Source organism: Pleurodeles waltl, chromosome 2_1 (genome assembly GCF_031143425.1).
Source record: "Pleurodeles waltl isolate 20211129_DDA chromosome 2_1, aPleWal1.hap1.20221129, whole genome shotgun sequence".
NCBI classification, from domain to species: Eukaryota; Metazoa; Chordata; class Amphibia; order Caudata; family Salamandridae; genus Pleurodeles; species Pleurodeles waltl.
In genome coordinates this window covers 128,851,920-128,875,257 of record NC_090438.1, presented here as the reverse complement: position 1 = coordinate 128,875,257, position 23,338 = coordinate 128,851,920, and the positions used below count along the sequence as shown (strand labels likewise).

The 23,338-nt window shown below is 48.2% G+C and overlaps 1 protein-coding gene across 1 annotated transcript in view; it reads left to right on the top strand.

Annotated features, from left to right (window-relative positions):
- COL4A5 (collagen type IV alpha 5 chain) overlaps positions 1-23,338 on the top strand; it is a 1,021,631-nt gene that overhangs the window by 748,778 nt on the left and 249,515 nt on the right. Inside the window, exon 38 of the mRNA XM_069211570.1 lies at positions 17,082-17,162. Within this exon, the coding sequence (XP_069067671.1) occupies positions 17,082-17,162 (81 nt within the window). The remainder of the gene's footprint in view (positions 1-17,081; positions 17,163-23,338) is intronic.

The window sequence follows — 23,338 nt, the reverse complement described above, 5'->3', positions numbered from 1 at the left end:
TCTGGGGGGTTAGTAGCCAATGGCTACTAGCCCTGAGGGTGGGTACACCCTCTTTGTGCCTCCTCCCAAGGGGAGGGGGTCACAATCCTAACCCTATTGGGGGAATCCTCCATCTGCAAGATGGAGGATTTCTAAAAGTTAGAGTCACCTCAGCTCAGGACACCTTAGGGGCTGTCCTGACTGGCCAGTGACTCCTCCTTGTTATTCTCATTATTTTCTCCGGCCTTGCCGCCAAAAGTGGGGGCCGGGGCCGGAGGGGGCGGGCAACTCCACTAGCTGGAGTGTCCTGCGGTGCTGTGACAAAGGGGTGAGCCTTTGAGGCTCTCCGCCAGGTGTTACAGCTCCTGCCTGGGGGAGGTGTTAGCATCTCCACCCAGTGCAGGCTTTGTTACTGGCCTCAGAGTGACAAAGGCACTCTCCCCATGGGGCCAGCAACATGTCTCTAGTGTGGCAGGCTGCTGGAACTAGTCAGCCTACACAGACAGTCAGTTAAGTTTCAGGGGGCACCTCTAAGGTGCCCTCTGGGGTGTATTTTGCAATAAAATGTACACTGGCATCAGTGTGCATTTATTGTGCTGAGAAGTTTGATACCAAACTTCTCAGTTTTCAGTGTAGCCATTATGGTGCTGTGGGGTTCGTGCAAAACAGACTCCCAGACCATATACTCCTATGGCTACCCTGCACTTACAATGTCTAAGGTTTTGTTTAGACACTGTATGGGCACAGTGCTCATGCACTGGTACCCTCACCCATGGTATAGTGCACCCTGCCTTAGGGCTGTAAGGCCTGCTAGAGGGGTGTCTTACCTATACTGCAAAGGCAGTGAGAGGCTGGCATGGCACCCTGAGGGGAGTGCCATGTCGACTTACTCATTTTGTTCTCACTAGCACACACAAGCTGGCAAGCAGTGTGTCTGTGCTGAGTGAGAGGTCTCCAGGGTGGCATAAGACATGCTGCAGCCCTTAGAGACCTTCCTTGGCATCAGGGCCCTTGGTACCAGAGGTACCAGTTACAAGGGACTTATCTGGATGCCAGGGTGTGCCAATTGTGGAATCAAAAGTACAGGTTAGGGAAAGAACACTGGTGCTGGGGCCTGGTTAGCAGGCCTCAGCACACTTTCAATTCAAAACATAGCATCAGCAAAGGCAAAAAGTCAGGGGGTAACCATGCCAAAGAGGCATTTCCTTACAGGTATCCTTTCCATTTTGGACCTTCAATTACTAAATGCTTTCCTCTGCAAGGACAAATTTAAAATGGTCTCTGTGGTGCTATTTCTGTTGACTCTAAGCTGTAGCTGTAAGACTGGGTGGTGTTTCTCAGCTTGTAGGACATGTGCTTTCACATACTGGCTCTGTGGTCCCACACAGAAGGTACTTATACTTTGTAGTGGGTTCCACTTACTCATGTCATGATCCTACTGATGGGATTGCCAACTACAACTTGAGTCTTAACAAAATTAATGTCGGTGTTGCAGCACATCATTGCAGGTCGATGATCACTGTGTCCCCATACTTTGATGACTGGTTGTTGAACGTACGATCACCGCACTGGTGTCAGACTACCTGCAGGCCACAAGCTCCCTGCTCTTCAATCTGAAATTCTCCACCAGCCTCTCTAAGCGACAGTGATAGCCCCCCAGTATCTTATCTTTATTAGAGAGAAGCTGGTTACTGTCTCCCTCGAGGCCTTAGAGCCTTCTCAACAGGTTTGGGACATTCAGGCTATGACAACCTGTAGGAAGCTGGCCTGGTGTGTGGTGAGTACCTAAGGTATACCCGGGCCAGGTATCCCCTATTAGTGATGTGTAGTCAGTGTCTAGGAAGCCAGGCTCTCCAGGGGTAGCTGTGGATGAGCATCCAAGGGTTATCTAGGAGACATGCAAAGCTCATGCAATACCACTTATAGTCACAGAGCACTTACACACATGAAAGAACCACACAGTGTTACAAAAATAAAGGCACTTCATTTTAGTGACATAAATACTAAAATACTATAAAGGCAATACTCTACTAGCAGGTGAGTAAATACACTATTATATACACCTTAGTTGTCGGAATGAGCATAGAAAGCAATAGAAAACGGTGCAATAGCACTAGGCAATAGTGACCCTAGGAGGAGCCCAAACCATATACTAACACAATGGAATGTGAATGCTGGACCCCTACCCAGTTAAGTGGAATCAGTAGAGGAGAGCTTGAGGAACTAGGACCCCCAAGAGGTAAGTACTAGAGTGCCCCCCATCGACCAGGAGAAAAGAGGGATGTCCCTTTTTTTTCTCAAACCCACAGAATAACTTTGGAAAAGAACTGTGCAAGACCCAAGCAAGACTGCAAGAAACAGAAGATGGATCCAGACAGAAGAGGACCTGCAAATGAAGGGGACCAAGTCCAGTTCCAGTTGAAGTGTCCGGTTGTGGCAGGAGCTACTAACCACCCTTCTGGAGACACAGGACCATGTCGAAAGTAAAGGCCAGGAGTCGCCTGTGCAGCACAGGAGCATAGGAAGAGTTCCAGGAGTGATGCATTCAATGTCTCACAATGGAAGAAGAGTTGCAGTCAATCAGTGGTGTGGAGAAACCACCAACAAGCCTTGACAAAGGCAAGAGTTGCAGAAGAAGATTTGCAGAGCTACTGGGGACCAGGAAGGTTTGAGGGGGGCTCAACCCATGAAGGGGATTCCTAGGCGACCCCCCAGCAGTCAGGAGAGCAAGAAGTCATGGGTGCAGCTCCCACATGCAACTCACAGGCAATAGGCACAAGAGTCGCAGTGAGGTCCACTCGGCACACCTGGAAAGGAGTCCCACGTTGTTGGAGCAGCAGGGAGGAGACCACGCTGGAGGCCGGGGCTACATGGAGCCTGAAGATCCCTTGGAAGAAGAGCCAACAAGCCTTGGTAGCTGCAAGAGTCGTGGTGCACAGGGGTACTGTCCTGCAAGGAGAGACAACGACTCACCACCTCCAAAGTTGGACAGCTGGTAGAGGGGACAAAGGGGACCACTCATGACCACCACCTGTGTTGCAGGATCCATGCAGAGTTGTAGGAGAGTGGACCCACGTGGCCGGTCGTTGTTGCAGCTGGTACCTGTGGATGTAGGGGAGTGACTTCTTCACATTAAGGGAGATTCCTTTTGGCTTCTTGGTGCAGACGGAAGGCTTGCCGCCTTCAGAAGATGCACAGCCGGGGAAATGTTGCAGTTGCTGGAAGGAGCTGGAGAAACAATGTTGCAGAGCGAAGTCATCACTGGAACTGCAGATTGTAGGCTCCCGTGATGTCCAGTTGAAGTAAATGTTGCAGAGGAGTCCTGTTGGAATTTTGCACTTCGAATCTGAGGACCCACCCAAGAGGGAGACTCTAAATAGCCCTGTATAGGGGGGGTTTGGTCACTTAGCAAGGTGACCACCTTTCAGGAGGAGGCTGTGACATCACCTGCCTGACCTAGTCACTCATATGCTCGCAGAGGCCTCTGTGCACCTTGGATTCAAGATGGATAATCAAGTGGCCACCTGGAGGAGCTCTGGACACCACCCCTGGGATGGTGATGGACAGGGGAGTGGTAACTTCCGTTTCCATTGTCCAGTTTTGCACCAGAGTAGGGACTGGAGGTCCCTGAACCTGTGCAGACTGTTTTATGCAATGAGGGCACCAAATGTGCGCTTCAAAGCATACCAGTGGCTTAGGGAGGCCACCCCTCACCAGCCATGCAGTTCCTGTTTCCAAAGGGAGAGGGTATTGCCTCCCTCTCCCAGAGGAAATGCTTTGTACTGCCTGTAGGAAGTTGGCTCTGTATGTGCTATTTCAAAGTAAGGAATAGCATGCACAGAGTCCAAGGGCTCCCCTTAGAGGTAAAATAGTGGTAAAAATAGATAATACTAATGCTCTATTTTGTGGTAGTGTGGTCGAGCAGTAGGCTTATCCAAGGAGTAGTGTTAAGCATTTGTTGTACATACACATAGACAATAAATGAGGTACACACACTCAGAGACAAATCCAGCTAATAGGTTTTTGTATAGAAAAATATCTTTTCTTAGTTTATTTTAAGAACCACAGGTTCAAATTCTACATGTAATATCTCATTCGAAAGGTATTGCAGGTAAGTACTTTAGGAACTTTAAATCATAAAAATTGCATGTATACTTTACAAGTTATTGACAAATAGCTGTTTTAAAAGTGGACACTTAGTGCAATTTTCACAGTTCCTGGGGGAGGTAAGTTTTTGTTAGTTTTACCAGGTAAGTAAGACACTTACAGGGTTCAGTTCTTGGTCCAAGGTAGCCCACCGTTGGGGGTTCAGAGCAACCCCAAAGTCACCAGCTCAGGGCCGGTCAGGTGCAGAGTTCAAAGTGGTGCCCAAAACACATAGGCTAGAATGGAGAGAAGGGGGTGCCCCGGTTCCGGTCTGCTTGCAGGTAAGTACCCACGTCTTCGGAGGGCAGACCAGGGGGGTTTTGTAGGGCACCGGGGGGGACACAAGCCCACACAGAAATTTCACCCTCAGCAGCGCGGGGGCGGCCGGGTGCAGTGTAGAAACCAGCGTCGGGTTCGCAATGTTAGTCTATGAGAGATCTCGGGATCTCTTCAGCGCTGCAGGCAGGCAAGGGGGGGATTCCTCGGGGAAACCTCCACTTGGGCAAGGGAGAGGGACTCCTGGGGGTCACTTCTCCAGTGAAAGTCCGGTCCTTCAAATCCTGGGGGCTGCGGGTGCAGGGTCTCTCCCAGGCGTCGGGACTTTGGATTCAAAGAGTCGCGGTCAGGGGAAGCCTCGGGATTCCCTCTGCAGGCGGCGCTGTGGGGGCTCAGGGGGGACAGGTTTTGGTACTCACAGTATCAGAGTAGTCCTGGGGTCCCTCCTGAGGTGTTGGATCTCCACCAGCCGAGTCGGGGTCGCCGGGTGCAGTGTTGCAAGTCTCACGCTTCTTGCGGGGAGCTTGCAGGGTTCTTTCAAGGCTGCTGGAAACAAAGTTGCAGCCTTTCTTGGAGCAGGTCCGCTGTCCTCGGGAGTTTCTTGTCTTTTCGAAGCAGGGGCAGTCCTCAGAGGATGTCGAGGTCGCTGGTCCCTTTGGAAGGCGTCGCTGGAGCAGGATCTTTGGAAGGCAGGAGACAGGCCGGTGAGTTTCTGGAGCCAAGGCAGTTGTCGTCTTCTGGTCTTCCTCTGCAGGGGTTTTTCAGCTAGGCAGTCCTTCTTCTTGTAGTTGCAGGAATCTAATTTTCTAGGGTTCAGGGTAGCCCTTAAATACTAAATTTAACGGCGTGTTTAGGTCTGGGGGGTTAGTAGCCAATGGCTACTAGCCCTGAGGGTGGGTACACCCTCTTTGTGCCTCCTCCCAAGGGGAGGGGGTCACAATCCTAACCCTATTGGGGGAATCCTCCATCTGCAAGATGGAGGATTTCTAAAAGTCAGAGTCACCTCAGCTCAGGACACCTTAGGGGCTGTCCTGACTGGCCAGTGACTCCTCCTTGTTGCTTTCTTTGTTCCCTCCAGCCTTGCCGCCAAAAGTGGGGGCCGTGGCCGGAGGGGGCGGGCAACTCCACTAAGCTGGAGTGCCCTGCTGGGCTGTGACAAAGGGGTGAGCCTTTGAGGCTCACCGCCAGGTGTTACAGCTCCTGCCTGGGGGAGGTGTTAGCATCTCCACCCAGTGCAGGCTTTGTTACTGGCCTCAGAGTGACAAAGGCACTCTCCCCATGGGGCCAGCAACATGTCTCTGGTGTGGCAGGCTGCTGGAACTAGTCAGCCTACACAGACAGTCGGTTAAGTTTCAGGGGGCACCTCTAAGGTGCCCTCTGGGGTGTGTTTTGCAATAAAATGTACACTGGCATCAGTGTGCATTTATTGTGCTGAGAAGTTTGATACCAAACTTCCCAGTTTTCAGTGTAGCCATTATGGTGCTGTGGAGTTCGTGTAAAACAGACTCCCAGACCATATACTCTTATGGCTACCCTGCACTTACAATGTCTAAGGATTTGTTTAGACACTGTAGGGGCACAGTGCTCATGCACTGGTACCCTCACCTATGGTATAGTGCACCCTGCCTTAGGGCTGTAAGGCCTGCTAGAGGGGTGTCTTACCTATACTGCATAGGCAGTGAGAGGCTGGCATGGCACCCTGAGGGGAGTGCCATGTCGACTTACTCATTTTGTTCTCACTAGCACACACAGGCTTGTAAGCAGTGTGTCTGTGCTGAGTGAGGGGTCTCTAGGGTGGCATAAGACATGCTGCAGCCCTTAGAGACCTTCCTTGGCATCAGGGCCCTTGGTACTAGAAGTACCAGTTACAAGGGACTTATCTGAATGCCAGGGTGTGCCAATTGTGGATACAATGGTACATTTTAGGTGAAGGAACACTGGTGCTGGGGCCTGGTTAGCAGGGTCCCAGCACTCTTCTCAGTCAAGTCAGCATCAGTATCAGGCAAAAAGTGGGGGGTAACTGCAACAGGGAGCCATTTCTTTACACAAGCCCCCCCCCAGCCCACAGGCCAGGAGACTCAGCCCAAGCTGGGAGAGTCTTCCTAGTCTGTCAGGCGAGGAAGAGTAGGAGAAATAGGCTGGTTAGTTGCAGGGCCTACTCTGCCTTACATCCTTCTGTTCAGGTCATTCCCTTTGGGGAACTGACCTACTTCCACAGTGATAGGACCTAGTCTGAATTGCCTCTTGTCTGCCTCTTCAATGTCTCCACCCATTCTTTCTATTTTGGTCTTAGAGGTATCCACCTCTGCTAACCTTATCTTGGCCAGGGTTACCCCTAGCTTACCCAGAGAGGTTACCCAGAGCTGGAGTAACCCCACCATGACTAATAGGGTCAGGGGGCCTAACTTGCTATTTGGCATGGGGTCAGACCACCATGCTAAGGATAGTGCAGCCATAAAGGCTAACACCCAGCAGAGGCCACTGACAGCTGCCAGTGCCCAGAACCACACCTTTAGCTCTTCACCTAAAAGGGAAGGGGCTAAGTTACAGGCCTCTTTGGGTTCAGGTTGCCTGTCTGCTGTATTAGAGTGGGGGGTTACCACATCTTGTAGTAAACACCCTTCTTCCACTCTTTCTTCTGTTAGCTGAGGAGCCACCCACTCAGGTTTAACAGTTGCCTGACTAGCCAGGACTTCTTGTGGGTCAGGTTGGACTTTATCAGGGCCATTTTTGGAGTTCTCCCCTACTGGAGCAGAATCTCCTTGGCTTGCTGTAACCTTGGCTAAAGGTTGTCCACCCTTCCTACTCTGTTTTATTTTCTTCTTCTTCTGGGGCCTGCTTGCATTTACTGCAGAGGCAGGACTTCCAGAATCCTTGGGAGAGGACTGGCACTGGACCAGTTCCTCTCTTGGGCTCTGACTAACCTCTGGGTAGTCATTTCCAGGGAGACAATCAAGGGGGAGGTCTGTACTGACTACTACCCTTCTCCAGCTAAGAGTGCCACCCACTTCTATGGGCACTAAAGCCACAGGCCTCTTAGTGACCCTGTCTAGGCTAACTCTTACCCTGGCAGTCTCACCTGGGATGTACTGGTTTGAGAGCACCAGCCTGTCATGCACAATAGTGTGACTGGCACAAGTGTCTCTCAGGGCAGTGGTTGGGATTCCATTCACCAGTAGGTGGTGGAAGTGTCTACTTCCCTCTGGAATCTCCAACTCACCTGTTGGGCCCTGTTTCCAGTTGAAGGCTATGAAGACCTCCTCATCTGAGGAGTCATCTCCCATGGCTACACTGGTTACCCCTGGAATTTTGTTCTGGGGTTTGTTTTTGGGACAAGAAGTGTCCTTGGTGTGGTGCCCAGACTGTTTACAGTTGTGGCACCATGCCTTAGTGGCATCCCAGTTCTTACCCTGGTACCCACCTTTGTTTTGGGTTGTGTCTTGGGGCCCACCCACCTGTTCTGGTTTTTGGGGGCCTACAGAGGACTCTTTTTCTTTGTTTCTAGTGTCACCCACTTTCTCCTGGGGAGTTTTTGTAACCCCTTTCTTTTGGTCACCCCCAGTGGAAGTTTTGGTTACCCTAGTCTTGACCCAGTGGTCTGCCTTCTTTCCCAATTCTTGGGGAGAAATTGGACCTAGGTCTACCAGATACTGATGCAACTTTTCATTGAAGCAGTTACTTAAAATGTGTTCTTTCATAAACAAATTATAAAGCCCAACATAGTCACACACTTAATTTCCAGTTAACCAACCATCTAGTGTTTTTACTGAGTAGTCTACAAAATCAACCCAGGTCTGGCTCGAGGATTTTTGAGCCCCCCTGAATCTAATTCTATACTCCTCAGTGGAGAATCCAAAGCCCTCAATCAGGGTACCCTTCATGAGGTCATAAGATTCTGCATCTTTTCCAGAGAGTGTGAGGAGTCTATCCCTACACTTTCCAGTGAACATTTCCCAAAGGAGAGCACCCCAGTGAGATCTGTTTACTTTTCTGGTTACACAAGCCCTCTCAAAAGCTGTGAACCATTTGGTGATGTCATCACCATCTTCATATTTTGTTACAATCCCTTTGGGGATTTTTAGGATGTCAGGAGAATCTCTGACCCTATTTAAGTTGCTGCCACCATCGATGGGACCTAGGCCCATCTCTTTTCTTTCCCTTTCTATGGCTAGGAGCTGCTTTTCTAAAGCCAATCTTTTGACCATCCTGGCTAACAGGGGGTCATCTTCACTGGAGTTATCCTCAGTGATTTCAGAGGTGTTGGTCTCTCCTGTGAGGGAACCAGCATCTCTGACTATTATTTTTGGAGTCAGGGTTTGAGGGACCCTGTTCTCCCTAGATAGGACTGGTAGGGGGGAATTTTCCTCCAAGTCACTATCCTCTTCCTCTGAGTTGCCACCCTCAGAGGGGTTGGCCTTTTCAAACTCTGCCAAAAGCTCCTGGAGCTGTATTTTGGTAGGTTTGGGGCCCATTGTTATTTTCTTTATTTTACAGAGTGACCTTAGCTCCCTCATCTTAAGATGGAGGTAAGGTGTGGTGTCGAGTTCCACCACAGTCACATCTGTGCTAGACATTTTGCTTCTAAAAGTTGGAATACTTTTTAAGAATCTACAACTAGTTCTAGGTTCTAATTCAAACTTTTACAAACTTTTAAACTCTAAAAGAAATGCTAAACAGGATCTAACACAAGGCCCTAGCAGGTCTTATAAGAATTTAGAAAACTTTTCAAATTGCAAAAATCAATTTCTAATGACAATTTTGGAATTTGTCGTGTGATCAGGTATTGGCTGAGTAGTCCAGCAAATGCAAAGTCTTGTACCCCACCGCTGATCCACCAATGTAGGAAGTTGGCTCTGTATGTGCTATTTCAAAGTAAGGAATAGCATGCACAGAGTCCAAGGGTTCCCCTTAGAGGTAAAATAGTGGTAAAAATAGATAATACTAATGCTCTATTTTGTGGTAGTGTGGTCGAGCAGTAGGCTTATCCAAGGAGTAGTGTTAAGCATTTGTTGTACATACACATAGACAATAAATGAGGTACACACACTCAGAGACAAATCCAGCCAATAGGTTTTTGTATAGAAAAATATCTTTTCTTAGTTTATTTTAAGAACCACAGGTTCAAATTCTACATGTAATATCTCATTCGAAAGGTATTGCAGGTAAGTACTTTAGGAACTTTAAATCATAAAAATTGCATGTATACTTTACAAGTTATTGACAAATAGCTGTTTTAAAAGTGGACACTGCAATTTTCACAGTTCCTGGGGGAGGTAAGTTTTTGTTAGTTTTACCAGGTAAGTAAGACACTTACAGGGTTCAGTTCTTGGTCCAAGGTAGCCCACCGTTGGGGGTTCAGAGCAACCCCAAAGTCACCACACCAGCAGCTCAGGGCCGGTCAGGTGCAGAGTTCAAAGTGGTGCCCAAAACACATAGGCTAGAATGGAGAGAAGGGGGTGCCCCGGTTCCGGTCTGCTTGCAGGTAAGTACCCACGTCTTCGGAGGGCAGACCAGGGGGGTTTTGTAGGGCACCGGGGGGGACACAAGCCCACACAGAAATTTCACCCTCAGCAGCGCGGGGGCGGCCGGGTGCAGTGTAGAAACCAGCGTCGGGTTCGCAATGTTAGTCTATGAGAGATCTCGGGATCTCTTCAGCGCTGCAGGCAGGCAAGGGGGGGATTCCTCGGGGAAACCTCCACTTGGGCAAGGGAGAGGGACTCCTGGGGGTCACTTCTCCAGTGAAAGTCCGGTCCTTCAAATCCTGGGGGCTGCGGGTGCAGGGTCTCTCCCAGGCGTCGGGACTTTGGATTCAAAGAGTCGCGGTCAGGGGAAGCCTCGGGATTCCCTCTGCAGGCGGCGCTGTGGGGGCTCAGGGGGGACAGGTTTTGGTACTCACAGTATCAGAGTAGTCCTGGGGTCCCTCCTGAGGTGTTGGATCTCCACCAGCCGAGTCGGGGTCGCCGGGTGCAGTGTTGCAAGTCTCACGCTTCTTGCGGGGAGCTTGCAGGGTTCTTTCAAGGCTGCTGGAAACAAAGTTGCAGCCTTTCTTGGAGCAGGTCCGCTGTCCTCGGGAGTTTCTTGTCTTTTCGAAGCAGGGGCAGTCCTCAGAGGATGTCGAGGTCGCTGGTCCCTTTGGAAGGCGTCGCTGGAGCAGGATCTTTGGAAGGCAGGAGACAGGCCGGTGAGTTTCTGGAGCCAAGGCAGTTGTCGTCTTCTGGTCTTCCTCTGCAGGGGTTTTTCAGCTAGGCAGTCCTTCTTCTTGTAGTTGCAGGAATCTAATTTTCTAGGGTTCAGGGTAGCCCTTAAATACTAAATTTAAGGGCGTGTTTAGGTCTGGGGGGTTAGTAGCCAATGGCTACTAGCCCTGAGGGTGGGTACACCCTCTTTGTGCCTCCTCCCAAGGGGAGGGGGTCACAATCCTAACCCTATTGGGGGAATCCTCCATCTGCAAGATGGAGGATTTCTAAAAGTCAGAGTCACCTCAGCTCAGGACACCTTAGGGGCTGTCCTGACTGGCCAGTGACTCCTCCTTGTTGCTTTCTTTGTTCCCTCCAGCCTTGCCGCCAAAAGTGGGGGCCGTGGCCGGAGGGGGCGGGCAACTCCACTAAGCTGGAGTGCCCTGCTGGGCTGTGACAAAGGGGTGAGCCTTTGAGGCTCACCGCCAGGTGTTACAGCTCCTGCCTGGGGGAGGTGTTAGCATCTCCACCCAGTGCAGGCTTTGTTACTGGCCTCAGAGTGACAAAGGCACTCTCCCCATGGGGCCAGCAACATGTCTCTGGTGTGGCAGGCTGCTGGAACTAGTCAGCCTACACAGACAGTCGGTTAAGTTTCAGGGGGCACCTCTAAGGTGCCCTCTGGGGTGTGTTTTGCAATAAAATGTACACTGGCATCAGTGTGCATTTATTGTGCTGAGAAGTTTGATACCAAACTTCCCAGTTTTCAGTGTAGCCATTATGGTGCTGTGGAGTTCGTGTAAAACAGACTCCCAGACCATATACTCTTATGGCTACCCTGCACTTACAATGTCTAAGGTTTTGTTTAGACACTGTAGGGGCACAGTGCTCATGCACTGGTACCCTCACCTATGGTATAGTGCACCCTGCCTTAGGGCTGTATGGCCTGCTAAAGGGGTGTCTTACCTATACTGCATAGGCAGTGAGAGGCTGGCATGGCACCCTGGGGGGAGTGCCATGTCGACTTACTCATTTTGTTCTCACTAGCACACACAGGCTTGTAAGCAGTGTGTCTGTGCTGAGTGAGGGGTCTCTAGGGTGGCATAAGACATGCTGCAGCCCTTAGAGACCTTCCTTGGCATCAGGGCCCTTGGTACTAGAAGTACCAGTTACAAGGGACTTATCTGAATGCCAGGGTGTGCCAATTGTGGATACAATGGTACATTTTAGGTGAAGGAACACTGGTGCTGGGGCCTGGTTAGCAGGGTCCCAGCACTCTTCTCAGTCAAGTCAGCATCAGTATCAGGCAAAAAGTGGGGGGTAACTGCAACAGGGAGCCATTTCTTTACACTGCCTTCCTGGGCTTTTCTGTTCAAGCAGCAGGAGGGCAGAAACCGGTCTGTAGGATGGCAGCAGCCTGGGTTGCCTAGGAAAACCCTGCAAACTGGTAGCGGCAGAACTGAGGGTCCTCTAAGGAGGCCCCAGAGTGCATGGAACCATACAGCCAAAACTGGCAACAATATTGGGGTTTGATTCCAACATATTGATACCAAACATGCCTAGGTTCGGAGTTACTAATATGTGGTTGGACATAGATAGTGACCTATGTCCAGTACACAGCTAAAATGGCTTCCCCGCTCTCAAAGTCCAGCAAAATGGAGCTGGAGTTTGTGGGGGGACCTCTGCTCATGTAGAGGTGCCCTCACACACAGTTACTTGCACCCTGCCCTCTGGGCTGAGAGGGCCTACCATAGGGGTGACTTATAGTGACCTGGTGTAGTGACCTGTAGTGAAAGCGGGTGCATGCACCCGGTTCATGCAGACTGCAATGGCAGGCCTGCAGAACCCTTTGCATGGGCTCCCTACGGGTGGCAGAGTAACTGCTGCAGCCCATAGGGATCCCCTGGAACCCCAATGCCCTGGGTGCCTAGGTACAATATACTAGGAACTTAAATGGGGGCACCAGTATGCCAATTGTGGTGTGTAAAATGTTAGGGACAACCAAATCCAGAGGGAGAGAACAGTTACTGGGGTCCTGGTTAGCAGGATCCCAGTAAACACATTCAAACACATAGTGGGGGTAACCATGCCAACAAGAGGGTCCTTCCCCCCACCCCCATGTTTTGGGAGGGAGCTCTTGTTACAGACCTTGTTCCTGGGTCTCATGTACCTTGCTGGTGGCTCACACTAGCTGGCAAACCCATGCAGTTCTGTATTATATGTGTTTCAGTGTTCACAGCACTAGTGAGTCCTTACGGACAACTTCTGGGTTTTTCCAGACCTGGCTCTTTATGCTGCATTGGCAGCTGGTGACAGATCACATATGCAGGAAGCTGTTTTTCCCTTCACTAGTCCCTGCATCCAAACCTCCGGAGCCTCCACCTTCATGCCTTGACATTGAGTGTATCAATGTGAACTCCTTTGAAATATCTGTGGAAGTTGTAGATGTAATTTAGTAAGTGTGTCACTCATCCATCAAATCAGTTTATTCTATGGTTTGGTCCCATTTTCTCTCTTGATGGGGTAAGGTGGAAATTTACTTCCTCAAGGTGTACTTACCTTATGTGTTGTACTCTATGCTTTTGTTTTGCCTGGCAAGGTTTTGCTATGGGTAGAGTTAAGTGGTATTCAACAGGCATGTTTACTTTTCTTTCTATACCAGATCAATCACCTTTTTAAAATCTCCTTTATTTATGGGTTTTGTGAAAGAGTGACTGTAAGAAAACGGGGTGTGTTATATTGTGAATATATACAACCTCACCATGTAATACACTTACCAGCCCCTTTAGGACCAGTAAGTTTTGTTTGTCTAACCTTTAGCTCAACATTGGGTAGCTATGGCTCTGAGCAGCCAGAGTTACACATAGGAACAAGTGTAAAGCATTTAAACAACACCAAAACAATTGAAGAAGAAATCAACAAGACACTCAAGAAATCCAACACCAGTTTATAAAATGGACGGGATTTTCAGTCACCATAATGAAAAAGAACCACCAGAGTGTTCTAGAGAGATAGAGTTTACCAGGTATAGTAAATCAAAGCATTTCACGCAACTGTGAACAAACATTGGTAAATTCAACTAATTTGATATAGCAACTTTTTCACTAAAAAGTTGGGCTAGTTGCATTGCAGTCACTTAGAGTCACTTTAGGTGACCAACTCCAGTAGGGAGCAAGGTAGGGGGGCCAGCAAAGTCCTCAGAAACAGTTACCTCAGCAGGTGAAGCAGTCTTCGGTCAATTCCTTGAACTTTTATCAGTTGCAGTGGTTTCCTATGGAAGTGGTGCTGGTGCAAGGGATGAAGGATGCTGAAGATGCTCAAGGATGCTGTGGATGCGATGCAGTCAACTGTGGTCATCATGCAGCTACTCCTCAGTCCACAAAGGGGGTGAGGTGGCGCTAGTCACAGGGTTGCCATCCTTCAAAGTCCTTTCAGTGCGGTATAATGGTCACTGCCAAATACTTCCTTGGGCGATAACTCAACTTCCGGCTGACCAAGCTGCACTCTGACGACTCGCCTGTGCTCAGTGAACTCGGTGCAACTTTGATTGTTAGGTCCTGGTCCCTGCTGCTGCCTGGCGATGGTTGGTAGTGGTTTGAAGATTCTAGGGTGCCAAATTGCCCCAGTAGGCTTCTCAGCTTTTGTGGCCATGTGCTGTGAACAGGAGGCCAGTCAGCTGGCACTTTGAGCTCTCTTGGCTTGAATTGGGCTCTGAAGACAGCTTCTCCCTGAACAGGACATGACAGGCACAGTCCTCCTTGCTAGCCACCAGGTGCAGCAAGAGTAGTTCTTGTCAGTGCAGCCTCTCTTTGCTGGTCCCTCGGTGCAGCAGGGCAGTCCTTCTTCAGTCCTTATACCTGTCCAGTCGAGATCTGAGTTCTAAGTGCTCTGCTTATGCTCAAAGAGTGCCCCCAGGGCAGACGCGATTAGTAGCCAATGCGTTACCAGGTTCACTCCTTCCTGACGACCACTCCCTGAGACATGTGGCATCTGGCTATCCCTGTTCTCACCACTCTGCCCACTCCCAACATGGCAGAACCCCTGTCTCAGTGTCCAGAGCTCCCTAACCTAACCAAGAGGTGTGGCTACCAAGAGGGCTATGCACCCCAGGAAAACCAGTTTAACAGCTGTTTTCCCTGCCCCTAGTGCCAGCCTATCTCCCTAAACAATAGCACAGCCCCTCTCCCAGGAGTTAACCATTTGCCCTTCTCTTTTGAAGCTTGCCTTTTGGGCTAACACCTGTGCAGCTTCCTGTAGGAGGAAGGTAACATCTCTCTCCCGTGCAGCCCCTATTGCCTACTGTCCTGCGAGTCATTAGCACATCTCCCCAGAAGGGCGGAAAGCTGTTTGCAGGACAGACCCCCAAGTACAACAATAAATGGGCACTGGAAACTTTGGGGAACTAATGTGTCCACTTCTAAAGTTACACTTTGCACACCAGTGACAATAAATTCGATCAAACCATTAAATCAAATTTAACCAATCAAATTAAACGTATTCTTTTGATAACTTACAGTACCACCTTTAGTAGTCCGATTCAGCAGTTAGGAGGGCTGGGATGCCAGCCCTCTGTACATGCCAATGGGGCTACTATACGTTCCAAGGTACATACAACCAGTTAGGGTTTTTACTGCTTACATGTTCCACTTTTTAACATACAGCACCCTGCCTTGGGGCTCGTTGGCGTACCTTAGGGGTGACTTACATGTATTAAATAGGGAGGTTTGGTCTTTGCCATTGCCATTACCTTAAATGGCAAAGTCAAATTAGTGGTTTTAAACTGATTTTCTAGTCTGCAGTGGCAAGGGCGCCCCTGTCTGGATACCTGCTGCAACATGGACTTCTATCCATACCTTTACCAGGCTATACTTTCTTCACTCTAAAGTTTAAATACATATATATATATGTATATATGGCCATTTTGCCAGATCACTGTTGCAGGACTTTTTGGTTTGAACTTGTCCTCAGACTCGTCAACTTAGGAGCTTGGGGGCAATGCTTGGGTATTAACACAGGCCATGAGGAATTAACCCTTGGTAGAAGTTACTATTAGAAGCACGTGTTACTCAGCTTTGGTAGTGAGCTTTCTGATGGATACTTTATCTACCTGCAGATTTCTCACCAATCCCACAGCCTCCCTGTTCTGAAGTATGGCCGTGCAATTTTAATAGGATCCCCAGTTAGTTTTTAAAATCTTCTTCTGGAAATCTCAACAGCCTTGTCTTTGAGGGTGTGGAAAAAAGATGAGTAACTAACATCAATGGTCCAGGGTGACACATTTAGTGACTCAATGGTGTCATGTCCAGAGTGGTTTCAGTAGCTAAGTCGGAGTTGTGGCTCTCTCCTGTCAGTGCAGGATAGCTATTGAAAAGTTTCCATATCCAATCGGAAGCCCAGAGGAATTTAAGAACTGAGGAATCAGCAGGTAAATGGAGTATCCACTAGAAATATTATTATTGAAGGTAAGTAACTTGTTCTTGTAGCCAATTACCTTGCACCCAAGATCAAATGTCTTCCAGGGAAGCAGAGAAAGACTAGCTGGTGTATATGTTTTTCTAAGATTGTTGTTGCTGGTGTATATGGCTGTCATAAATACTGATGAGAATGTGGATGTCCTTTGCATAAGAGTGAACAGTGAATCAGAAGGTTCTGATGTGTGTAGCAGAGGTAGCATGCAGGTATTATGGAGAACAGGGAACAGAGCACAATCATTTAAATGCTGTCTCTAGTTACGACATGGCTGGGTACAGAGGTGGTAGGTGGGCTCATTGTTTGTGACCTGTCTAGGGAGGAGGAGAGGATCAAAGAAAACTGACTCTAGCAGCCTGGCAATGAGGATTTGTTTGTCACCAGTTTTGAATGACATTAAGAATTTGAAAATAGCTTAGGCATGAATCCAGTTGTTCGCAAGTGAATGTCTATGATTATAGGGAGGAGGATGGATGTGGTACCTCAAGTCAGACAGAATCTAACTTCATTCTCTTAAAATAGGTTGTGAGATTTTAACAAAAACCTTTACACATCACTTAAATTCAGGTTACTCCATTGGAGTACCTTCAATTCATGTCATTATTTCAACTTTCTTGTGGATTTGCTGTTCAATGCCAAATACAAACAAATGTATGCATATTTGTTTTCAAAGTCAATATTTTGGACTCCTACTGTTCACAAATATGTAAATATTTAATTATTTTAAGTTGCAGAAATTGAGATGCAAGGTGCTAACATGAAATTAAGTTCAAAGCTCAGACTTTGCATCAATTAGATACTGGGTAAATAGTAGAAGGCCTTTGGTGGTCTGACCTGTTAGTAATTAAGCAAATATGTTGATGCATAGCTTGCTGACTACAGTAGATCTTCTTTTTATTTATAAGTGATTTCATGTTTCCTTGCCATATGACTAAATGAATTAGTGTAATAATATTTAGATTTTTTGTGTCTTCAATTCTATGTTGTTTTTTTATTTCATTGTTATGTACTTACATATACTCTCTTCATTTTCTACAGGTTCGCCAGGCATTCCAGGATCGAAAGGTCTTGATGGATTACCTGGAACCCCTGGAAGCCCTGGTACACCAGGGCCTAAAGGTAATGACTAAAATTTCATGAAGCACAGTCCCTCTGGTACTTTCTTGTGCAAAGTATCTATAAAGAAACATTTATAATAGAAAAGATCTGGCTGTTGCTGTGAGCATATGTTTTAATTGTTGCACGTTTTACAGTGACAAAACAATCTTAACAGTGGAACAGTTCAGTATTCTAAATAAGGGACAGCAGCTTACTATGAAGGAGCCAGAGAATTCTTCTCCAACAGAGGAATGTCAAAAAAGAAAACTACATGTTAAACAAAACAGAGATTTAGGAAGAACATAAGCGAGATACATGAAGTTAACCACAAATGTAGTTACTTGAACCCTTCTGACACAAGATATAGTTCACAGTTAAATCTGGTATAGGAGAATATCTGCCATAAGAAGGATGGCTTATTAATGATACAAAGGGTCATAAACCACATATTTGCTCAGATGATCCCATTTTCTCTGAAAGTATGATTAGTAATGGTAAACTTCTGAACTTGTGTGCTAGCACAGCTGTCCAGAGCTTTATGTTGCCCAATCCATCCATCCTTGGAAAAGTCAACATTAATCCACAAGTTCTGACCAGTTGCTAATGTTTCATATTTGGATAAAGATATTGGAAAAAGTAATTTTACAACTTTGGGTTCATATGGAAATGGAGGAATGTCAAGGGGATTGACATTCAAACTTTCTGAATAAAAAAAGCATACAGGTGGCTCTTTTGGATGTCACTCTCTTTTTGGAAGCTGCAAAGGAAGGATATTTCTCTGTTGGAGTGAAAATAGCACATCTGCAGCTTTCAATGCATTGTTCACACAGTATAACCAGAAAAACTTAAAATGGTGGGGAAAATATAAGGGCAGATAAGGATGACATTATCAATCACAAAATCCAACACTTCCTTGAAGAAACAACTAATGTGTTGTGAACTGTGCATGTAAGACAGTTGTCAAGTCATAACTCAAAATATTAAATTCTATTTGTAAGGAAATGCCTCCTTGGCATGGTTGCCCCCTGACTTTTTGCCTTTGCTGATGCTATGTTTACAATTGAAAGTGTGCTGAGGCCTTCTAACCAGGCCCCAGCACCAGTGTTCTTTCCCTAACCTGTACTTTTGTATCCACAATTGGCAGACCCTGGCATCCAGATAAGTCCCTTGTAACTGGTACTTCTAGTACCAAGGGCCCTGATGCCAAGGAAGGTCTCTAAGGGCTGCAGCATGTCTTATGCCACCCTGGAGACCTCTCACTCAGCACAGACACACTGCTTGCCAGCTTGTGTGTGCTAGTGAGGACAAAACGAGTAAGTCGACATGGCACTCCCCTCAGGGTGCCATGCCAGCCTCTCACTGCCTATGCAGTATAGGTAAGACACCCCTCTAGCAGGCCTTACAGCCCTAAGGCAGGGTGCACTATACCATAGGTGAGGGTACCAGTGCATGAGCATGGTACCCCTACAGTGTCTAAACAAAACCTTAGACATTGTAAGTGCAGGGTAGCCATAAGAGTATATGGTCTGGGAGTCTGTCAAACACGAACTCCACAGCACCATAATGGCTACACTGAAAACTGGGAAGTTTGGTATCAAACTTCTCAGCACAATAAATGCACACTGATGCCAGTGTACATTTTATTGCAAAATACACCCCAGAGGGCACCTTAGAGGTGCCCCCTGAAACTTAACCGACTGTCTGTGTAGGCTGACTAGTTCCAGCAGCCTGCCACACCAGAGACATGTTGCTGGCCCCATGGGGAGAGTGCCTTTGTCACTCTGAGGCCAGTAACAAAGCCTGCACTGGGTGGAGATGCTAACACCTCCCCCAGGCAGGAACTGTGACACCTGGCGGTGAGCCTCAAAGGCTCACCCCTTTGTCACAGCCCAGCAGGGCACTCCAGCTTAGTGGAGTTGCCCGCCCCCTCCGGCCACGGCCCCCACTTTTGGCGGCAAGGCTGGAGGGAACAAAGAAAGCAACAAGGAGGAGTCACTGGCCAGTCAGGACAGCCCCTAAGGTGTCCTGAGCTGAAGTGACTCTGACTTTTAGAAATCCTCCATCTTGCAGATGGAGGATTCCCCCAATAGGGTTAGGATTGTGACCCCCTCCCCTTGGGAGGAGGCACAAAGAGGGTGTACCCACCCTCAGGGCTAGTAGCCATTGGCTACTAACCCCCCAGACCTAAACACGCCCTTAAATTTAGTATTTAAGGGCTACCCTGAACCCTAGAAAATTAGATTCCTGCAACTACAAGAAGAAGGACTGCCTAGCTGAAAACCCCTGCAGAGGAAGACCAGAAGACGACAACTGCCTTGGCTCCCGAAACTCACCGGCCTGTCTCCTGCCTTCCAAAGATCCTGCTCCAGCGACGCCTTCCAAAGGGACCAGCGACCTCGACATCCTCTGAGGACTGCCCCTGCTTCGAAAAGACAAGAAACTCCCGAGGACAGCGGACCTGCTCCAAGAAAGGCTGCAACTTTGTTTCCAGCAGCCTTGAAAGAACCCTGCAAGCTCCCCGCAAGAAGCGTGAGACTTGCAACACTGCACCCGGCGACCCCGACTCGGCTGGTGGAGATCCAACACCTCAGGAGGGACCCCAGGACTACTCTAATACTGTGAGTACCAAAACCTGTCCCCCCTGAGCCCCCACAGCGCCGCCTGCAGAGGGAATCCCGAGGCTTCCCCTGACCGCGACTCTTTGAATCCTAAGTCCCGACGCCTGGGAGAGACCCTGCACCCGCAGCCCCCAGGACCTGAAGGACCGGACTTTCACTGGAGAAGTGACCCCCAGGAGTCCCTCTCCCTTGCCCAAGTGGAGGTTTCCCCGAGGAACCCCCCCCTTGCCTGCCTGCAGCGCTGAAGAGATCCCGAGATCTCTCATAGACTAACATTGCGAACCCGACGCTTGTTTCTACACTGCACCCGGCCGCCCCCGCGCTGCTGAGGGTGAAATTTCTGTGTGGGCTTGTGTCCCCCCCGGTGCCCTACAAAACCCCCCTGGTCTGCCCTCCGAAGACGTGGGTACTTACCTGCAAGCAGACCGGAACCGGGGCACCCCCTTCTCTCCATTCTAGCCTATGTGTGTTGGGCACCACTTTGAACTCTGCACCTGACCGGCCCTGAGCTGCTGGTGTGGTGACTTTGGGGTTGCTCTGAACCCCCAACGGTGGGCTACCTTGGACCAAGAACTGAACCCTGTAAGTGTCCTACTTACCTGGTAAAACTAACAAAAACTTACCTCCCCCAGGAACTGTGAAAATTGCACTGTGTCCACTTTTAAAACAGCTATTTGTCAATAACTTGAAAAGTATACATGCAATTTTTATGATTTAAAGTTCCTAATGTACTTACCTGCAATACCTTTCAAACAAGATATTACATGTTAAATTTGAACCTGTGGTTCTTAAAATAAACTAAGAAAAGATATTTTTCTATACAAAAACCTATTGGCTGGATTTGTCTCTGAGTGTGTGTACCTCATTTATTGTCTATGTGTATGTACAACAAATGCTTAACACTACTCCTTGGATAAGCCTACTGCTCGACCACACTACCACAAAATAGAGCATTAGTATTATCTATTTTTACCACTATTTTACCTCTAAGGGGAACCCTTGGACTCTGTGCATGCTATTCCTTACTTTGAAATAGCACATACAGAGCCAACTTCCTACATTGGTGGATCAGCGGTGGGGTACAAGACTTTGCATTTGCTGGACTACTCAGCCAATACCTGATCACACGACAAATTCCAAAATTGTCATTAGAAATTGATTTTTGCAATTTGAAAAGTTTTCTAAATTCTTAAAAGACCTGCTAGGGCCTTGTGTTAGATCCTGTTTAGCATTTCTTTTAGAGTTTAAAAGTTTGTAAAAGTTTGAATTAGATTCTAGAACCAGTTGTAGATTCTTAAAAAGTATTCCAACTTTTAGAAGCAAAATGTCTAGCACAGATGTGACTGTGGTGGAACTCGACACCACACCTTACCTCCATCTTAAGATGAGGGAGCTAAGGTCACTCTGTAAAATAAAGAAAATAACAATGGGCCCCAAACCTACCAAAATACAGCTCCAGGAGCTTTTGGCAGAGTTTGAAAAGGCCAACCCCTCTGAGGGTGGCAACTCAGAGGAAGAAGATAGTGACTTGGAGGAAAATTCCCCCCTACCAGTCCTATCTAGGGAGAACAGGGTCCCTCAAACCCTGACTCCAAAAATAATAGTCAGAGATGCTGGTTCCCTCACAGGAGAGACCAACACCTCTGAAATCACTGAGGATAACCCCAGTGAAGAGGACATCCAGTTAGCCAGGATGGCCAAAAGATTGGCTTTGGAAAGACAGATCCTAGCCATAGAGAGGGAAAGACAAGAGATGGGCCTAGGACCCATCAATGGTGGCAGCAACATAAATAGGGTCAGAGATTCTCCTGACATGTTGAAAATCCCTAAAGGGATTGTAACTAAATATGAAGATGGTGATGACATCACCAAATGGTTCACAGCTTTTGAGAGGGCTTGTGTAACCAGAAAAGTGAACAGATCTCACTGGGGTGCTCTCCTTTGGGAAATGTTCACAGGAAAGTGTAGGGATAGACTCCTCACACTCTCTGGCAAGATGCAGAATCTTATGACCTCATGAAGGGTACCCTGATTGAGGGCTTTGGATTCTCCACTGAGGAGTATAGGATTAGATTCAGGGGGGCTCAAAAATCCTCGAGCCAGACCTGGGTTGACTTTGTAGACTACTCAGTGAAAACACTAGATGGTTGGATTCAAGGCAGTGGTGTAAGTAATTATGATGGGCTGTACAATTTATTTGTGAAAGAACACCTGTTAAGTAATTGTTTCAATGATAAACTGCATCAGCATCTGGTAGACCTAGGACCAATTTCTCCCCAAGAATTGGGAAAGAAGGCGGACCATTGGGTCAAGACAAGGGTGTCCAAGACTTCAACAGGGGGTGACCAAAAGAAAGGGGTCACAAAGACTCCCCAGGGGAAGGGTGATGAGACAACCAAAACTGAAAATAGTAAAGAGTCTTCTACAGGCCCCCAAAAACCTGCACAGGAGGGTGGGCCCAGAGCCTCTTCACAAAACAATGGGTACAAGGGTAAAAACTTTGATCCCAAAAAGGCCTGGTGTCATAGCTGTAAACAGCATGGACACCAAACTGGAGACAAGGCCTGTCCCAAGAAAGGTTCCACTCCAAACTCCCATCCAGGTAACACTGGTATGGCTAGTCTCCAAGTGGGATCAACAGTGTGCCCAGAGCAAATCAGGGTCCACACTGAAGCTACTCTAGTTTCTGAGGGTGGGGTGGATTTAGCCACACTAGCTGTCTGGCCGCCTAACATGCAAAAATACAGACAGCAACTCTTAATTAATGGGACTAGAATAGAGGGCCTGAGGGATACAGGTGCCAGTGTCACCATGGTGACAGGGAAACTGGTTTCCCCTGGCCAATACCTGACTGGAAAAACTTACACAGTCACCAACGCTGACAATCAGAGAAAAGTACATCCCATGGCAATGGTTACTTTAGAATGGGGAGGGGTCAATGGCCTGAAACAGGTGGTGGTCTCCTCAAATATCCCAGTGGACTGTCTGCTTGGAAATGACCTGGAGTCCTCAGCATGGGCTGAGGTAGAACTAAAAACCCATGCAGCAATGCTGGGTATCCCTGAACTGGTGTGTGTGAAAACAAGAGCACAGTGCAAGGCACAGGGTGAACAAGTAGAGCTGGAGTCTGGAAGAATGGCCCAGCCTACCAAGAGAACAGGAAAGTCAGTTGGGAAACCAACTGCAACACAGCAAAAGAAAGGGAACCTCTCTTCTCAGGAAGAAGTTCTGCCCTCTGAGGGAACTGAGCCTTTGGAGCTTGAACCTTATCAGGTTGAGCTCTTAGGCCCAGGGGGACCCTCAAGGGAGGAGCTGTGTAAGGGACAAGAAACCTGTCCCTCTCTTGAAGGCCTTAGGCAGCAAGCTGCTGAAGAGTCCAAGGGCAAGAAAAATGGAACACATAGGGTCTATTGGGAAGATGGACTCCTGTACACTGAGGCCAGAGACCCCAAACCTGGTGCCACTAGGAGAGTGGTAGTGCCTCAGCTGTTCAGAGAGTTCATCCTAACATTGGCCCATGACATTCCCCTTGCTGGACATTTGGGACAAACCAAGACGTGGGAGAGGTTAGTCAACCAC